The sequence below is a fragment of the Falco peregrinus genome, chromosome 8, assembly GCF_023634155.1.
Source record: "Falco peregrinus isolate bFalPer1 chromosome 8, bFalPer1.pri, whole genome shotgun sequence".
In the NCBI taxonomy this organism is placed as follows: Eukaryota; Metazoa; Chordata; class Aves; order Falconiformes; family Falconidae; genus Falco; species Falco peregrinus.
In genome coordinates this window covers 59019778-59025661 of record NC_073728.1, presented here as the reverse complement: position 1 = coordinate 59025661, position 5884 = coordinate 59019778, and the positions used below count along the sequence as shown (strand labels likewise).

At 53.7% G+C, this 5884-nt stretch overlaps 1 protein-coding gene across 1 annotated transcript in view; it reads right to left on the bottom strand.

Moving 5' to 3' along the window:
- Positions 1 to 4348: 4348 nt before the first annotated feature.
- The window catches only part of FAT2 (FAT atypical cadherin 2), a 46539-nt gene continuing 45003 nt past the window's right edge, over positions 4349 to 5884 (bottom strand). The window contains exon 23 of the mRNA XM_027778814.2: positions 4349 to 5506. Coding sequence (XP_027634615.2) covers positions 4974 to 5506 — 533 coding nt within the window. The 3' untranslated portion in view covers positions 4349 to 4973. The remainder of the gene's footprint in view (positions 5507 to 5884) is intronic.

Below are 5884 nucleotides of genomic sequence, written 5' to 3'. Positions count from 1 at the left end.
GATGGGGATTTCTCTTCTATGAGGCAAGTGTAAAACTACCTGGGCAGGGCCTGGGCCAGCTGTGGGGCAGGTCTGAGCTTCTCCGAGGGGGACTGTGCTGTGCTGGGCTGCATGGTGCAGCAGCATGGCATTAATGCCAGTGGATATGCTACATCTTTTAGGATTCATCTCTCATCTCTCCTTTTTTTTTTTTTTTTCTTCTTGTTCCCCTCCCCCCCTTTTTTTTTTCTTTCTTTTTTCTTTCTTCTTTCCACAAATATACCACCCAAGTAGAAGGGCTTGGGGAGGAGGGAGCATCTGTGGGAGAGCAGGAGACCTGGAGCCCAGCAGGCAGCCAGGGCCAGACCCTCTGCCTTTCCCACTCCTGCAGCAGCAGATAAGATTTCCCTTTCTACTGAGGATTTTGAAATGAAAGTGTTTCAGCTTTGCTGCTCTGAAAATTATAATTTTTCTTCTGAATGCATTTGTGCAAGCAGGCTGTGGGCAGAGCCTTTAGGGGCTTGCTGGGCTTGGCTCTTTTCTCTGCCCCACCAAAGCTGCACCTTGGCTTCTTGGCTGTGTCCTGGGACCCAACAGTCTGGTTTGTGCTGAAAGTGGGGCTGCAGCTGAAAAAAGAGCTTGGCATATGCTGATGGTAGTAGCACGGTGGATGCAGAGCTGCTGCTGATCTGCTTGAGAGATCAAAGGAGCAAATACCAGCCCACGCTCTGAGATGGCCAGGCACCACGCCAACATCAGTACAGCTTATCCTCACGCTGCTGAATAATTCATGCCAATGCAGTGTGTCATTCGTGGGGCTGTTTGGGAAATCAGTGCTAAAAAAAGGTTCTTTCTCAAAGCTGTGGCAGAAAGGTCTCCATAAAGGATGCAGGTAGATGGGGAGTGTGGTCCCCAGAGGGGATTCCAAGGCCACATGAACCCCAGGGCAGATGGAGTGGCTGAGCACAGGCGGTGCTTGGTGGCTGGGATATTTCTGGCCATGGAGCATCACCATGGCCAGATCCACAGCCATCCTTTCTTCCAAGGGTTGAGTGCTGCAGGGCTGCACCAGTTCCATGAAGGAGCTTTGCTGAGGCTGCCCCTTTCCAGGTATCAGTCAGCAAAGCATCATCTCTATCTCCATTGCCCTTGCCCTCCCCTGTGCTGTGGCTGCAGCTGCCAGCCAAGGTGACCCCAGGCAGTTAAAAAGTCTAAATGGAAGGATCATCTCTATTATTTGCGCTCCTTCTGATGCTGGGAAGAACAATTTGGGTTCACCTTATGGGGAAAAAAGTGCGTGTCGGTGAGAAACTGGCACTCGAAGCAATGGTGGGAGCTGGCGGGGTACAGCCTGGCCACCCCTCGGAAACCTGCCCAGACCCTGCAGCAGTGGTGGGTCCCTGCTGTGATACCACTGGTGCCAGGGCTCGTGCCATCCTGCTCTGCTGAAACTGCTGGAGAGCAAAGGCACAAACCTGGGGTTTATGAGCACAAGACAGGGGCAGAGCAGACGAACCTCATCTTTTCCCCCAGCAAGCCTGGGAACAACAACCCACTCTTTGCAATGTCCCGTCAGCCTACAGGGGGATGGGCCTGCTGTGGAGACCTGTCTGCATTTAGAGTTTTATTAAAAATAGCTACAGGGAACAGCAAAGCACACAAGCCTATCCCAGCAGAGGAAAGCTGAGTTGGGGACCTGCACGAGTGCAGCCAAGTGCTCCTCCCCTGGCTTTAATTTGGGATTAATCCCAGCTGTGGTGGGATGTCTGGCTGTGCCAGGTGATGCTTGTCCTGCAGCTGGCAGCTCGGGCAGAGGGAGGTTCCCCTGCTCTTCCCTTTGCAGCCTTCCTGTGTGATGACCACCCTGGAGCCAGCAGGTGGGATGTTATGGTACCCCTGGGGTGTCGTGTGGAGCAGGGTGAGTCCATGGTTTGGGACATGGAGCTGGTGACAGGATTTGCAGCCTGAGCTGCTGGGGTAGCATAAGTGTTGTGTGGTCAGACTGGGGGTTTGGAGCTGTGCGCTGTGCTGGTGGGTTTCCCTTCTCGTGCTGCTTGTGCTGCTCCTGCCCAGGGGCAGCCCCGGTCCTGGGGCCAGGAGAGATGTCACTGTGCTCTGCCTACACAGTTGTAGGGTAATTGAGGCTGGCAGGGACCTTGGGAGGTCTCTTGTCCAACCTTCTCCAGTCTGATGCAACTCTTGTAATTACAAAACCAGCTCTTTTTACTCTCAGACCTACCCCAGGATCTCCCCTGTGTTTCTCCACACAGCTCACTATGTCTAAGTTTAGAAATGCTGTGCTCAAATTGATGTGCAGGGATTGTGCTGTTTCAGGATGAAGGTGTTGAGAGGGATTTGCAAAGCAAAAGCAAAAACCTAAAACATCAGTCCTAATCCAGGTAGGGACTGATTTCTGCCGAACAGAGCTGGCTCTCAAAGGAGGAGGCTGTATTCCCTTGCAAACCTCAGAGTAACTCAGGAGCTGAGCCAGCCGGCTGTGGGGCTGGTTCCAGTTTGCATCTGGGCTGTCCAGCGAGAACATCTCTGTGTGTCCTAAATGCAATCTTCCCTCCCTAATTTTGATCCCAGAAGGGGGTATGAATAGCAGGTTTTTTTCACATCTGCTGATTGTCTGAGCCAAGTGTCTCGATTTGGGCATCCCAAGCCTCACTGTGTTTGTGCCCTTTCTTGTGTGCCCTCCCCTAGTTCAGCACTAAGGCACCCAGCAGTCGAGAGAAAGCCAGAAGGTTGAGGCTTGGTCAATAAGTGCCTGGACAGTGGTTTCTGAGCAGTTGGTGGGAAGTGTAATACTGATGATGTTGGGAACTGTGGTGAGTATTTAAGGCTTGGAGATACCCCTTCACTGGTGCCTGGGAGTGCTGCTATATGGAGGGGTCCTTCTGAACCTCTGAGGCACAACCCTGGTATGTTCCTAGTGTGGCTGCGGCAAAAATGCAACAAAAGCATTTAAAGAAATGACTGCTGTTTTATTCTGGTCTGGGGAGAATGAGCAAACAGGATGTTTTGCATGTCTTTGCTCTTAGGAGCAACAAAAAAACAGGTGAACTGGGGCCGCATGAGTTTGCCATCCTCCCTCTGCCATCTCCATGGTGATAGCTAATGACATCACTGAAAGCGTTGCTGAACTTTGGTGATGTCATCAGCTGTTGCTGCGGAAACTGAGATGGATCCTGCTCTCCAGTTGATGTCAAGCCCTTCCACAGGAGGCTGCCTGGCGTGCATATGGGAGTGACAGCGGTGACAAGCCCGGTGCTTTTGGCGAAAAAAATAATTGCCAAAGTGCACGAGAGCTTTGAGAGGTAAAATGGGCAGCGCTTCGGGGGGCTGGGGGGAGGCTGGAGGAGTGGCAAGTGGCGATGATGCTCAGGCCAGGGGAGTGGGGCTGCGGGCAGGGTCTACGGGTGCTGGGGCTGGCTCCTGTGTCCCACAGAGCCTGTGCTGGGTGTTCTGGGGACCCCTCTGCAGATAGGCTTGGGTCAGGTGTGTTGTTCAGGTTAACCAGGTGATAATGATCTCCTAAAGGGCTGTGGCTTTACTTTCAGCAATTAGATGAATTTCTGTTTTCCCCAAGTGTGTTTGGCTGGGGGTTGGAATTAAGGCAGGGCTTGGATTTGGGTTCTTTTAGCCCCTTTGCTCCTGAGTTAACAGATAGGGTAGGCTCGTGTTTTCCCAGTGCCTTGCTACCATGGGTCTGCCTCCTTCCTCTGGCCATTATAGGATCCTCAGAGGTGTGTTGAACTTGCTGTCTTAGTACTTCTCTGAAGGTTCAAGAGTCTGGGGGTGCTAGTGTCCAAAATACGCTGTTATTCCCTTCCCTGGGCTGCCCTTGGCTGGAGCTAGGCAGGGATGTCCTATTTACAAGGGAATCCCTGAGTTATCAAATAAGATCGTAATAGTAAAAAAATCCAAACTCTTTTAATACTTTCCAAAAAAATCGACAAAAAAGTTACATCAAACAACCAACCAAAGAAAACCTCTCACGAAGAAACAATACATTTCCAAGCACACGGACATACAGGCAAACGCACGCTCAGTAGCCTCAGTGCCCCGTCACGTGGCGCTGCCCAGTTTTTCTGGGCCACGCTGGGGAGCCCCAGCTGAGTGACAGCACCACGTACCGCTGCACTCAGCATGGGACCGCAGCAGCCACAACGACATGTCTGGGCCCGCATCCTCGGGCCAAGGTCTCCCTTACTCCTGTGAGTGCAGCCCGACTGGGCAGGGGTCTTGCTTTGCTGCTGGCTGTGCTGGTTTGAGTCTGTGGGTGGTTCCCGGTGTGATTGAGCTTGTTGCTTGTTTTTTCTATAGAAATGGACTTTTTTTGTTTGTTTGTTTTGTTTTTCCCCCTTTGAGTTTTGATTGGCCAAGTGAGAGATGTGCTGATGGGACCAGCTGTATTCCCTCATCTCTCTCCCTGTGATGGGGAGCAGACATGGGAGAGGGTTTACACCAGCTGATCCATTCCACTGGGCAAACTGCTGGCTTGATGCAAGCCCTTGGAGCCAGAGCTGGGGGCAGGGAACCTCTGCTATCCCACATGGGGCACTCCCAGGCTGTGCATCACTAGTCCTTTCACACCTTCTCCCACCACAACTGTTGCCATGCCTGCTTGCTGCCCTCCTCCTCCTCATCCCTGTGGCCAGGGAGCCCGGGGTGGGAGGAGGTGGCATGCTGTGGTCCTGCGTGGTGTCGTAGGAAGTCCCCTTGGCAAGGAGGCAGGTTAGTCACTGGCATCCCAGGAGCATCCTCTGTGTCCTGGCAGTGGCTGGAGCATTTCCCCTCCATTTGCAGCATGGAGCACCATGGAGGGCAGCGGGGGGGAAGGTCCAGCCAAATTACAACCCAGCCATGCAGGGGGAGATGCTGCAAGCTGGGGACACACACATGTAAGCCTCCCTTCAGCGGCATGTGCCAGCCTCCTGCACACTGTTCTGCATGGAGATGTGCTTCTCATTTCAAGAACAAGCCCCCCATTAAAACATCACCTCCTCGCAGCTCCCGTAGTCACTCTCCACCATGTCAGAGCCCTCGTAGTTGGGGGGTGGAAGGGGCTGGGCTCGGATGCTGGGCTGGTGGCCCACCTCGCAGTCTGCATAGGAGGGCTGGGCCACGCTAAGGCGCATGCTCACCCGCTTGTAGCCAGGGTCGGGCTGGTACGGGACGCCCTCGCCCTGCACCAGCTGGGCTGGGTAGTAGCTGATGGCCGTATATTCGTTCTGGCACTGGGAGGCTCCCATGTCCATGGGACCAAGTGGCAAGAAGTCCTCCAGGTTCTGGTTGCTGTAGCGGGGTGGGATGGGGGCCCGCTTGTTGCTCTGGTCCAGCGGGAAGGGAAAGCCCCCGTAAAGGGCGACCGGCTCCGCGTCTGCGGGTGGTGGGGGTGGTGGGGGGAGAGGAGGGTGGGAGGAGGATGCAGGGGGACCTTGAATGATCTCATAGTGGGAATATTCCTGGACATCTGATGACAGGTACCGGGGGGGCCAGTAGGTTGTTTCTGCTGGGTAGACTGAAATAAAACAGAGTAGTGTTAGCTGCAGCTCAAACTGTTGTTTTCCCTCTCTTGCCCTCCCGCTGATTCCTTCTGTAGACTCTGAGCCTGCAGGAGATGTGGCAGACCAGGGAAGAGAGGAGACATGGGGACAGGAGAGTTGTAGTTGCTGGGAAATGAGTTGTTTGGGAATTGAGGGGTCCCCTGGCTGTGCTGAGGTAGTGTTCCCACCAGCCTTCAGACGCCTGCTACTCTAGCACCCAAAAGACACACTTCATCACACCATTTGGATGCTAGAAGCTCGCACCATGAAGGGATGGGGGCAGAGCAAGCAGTCCACTGGATCTCTCCCTTTGCCTGTAGTTACTCTTGTGAACTCTCTTCTAACAGTGTACT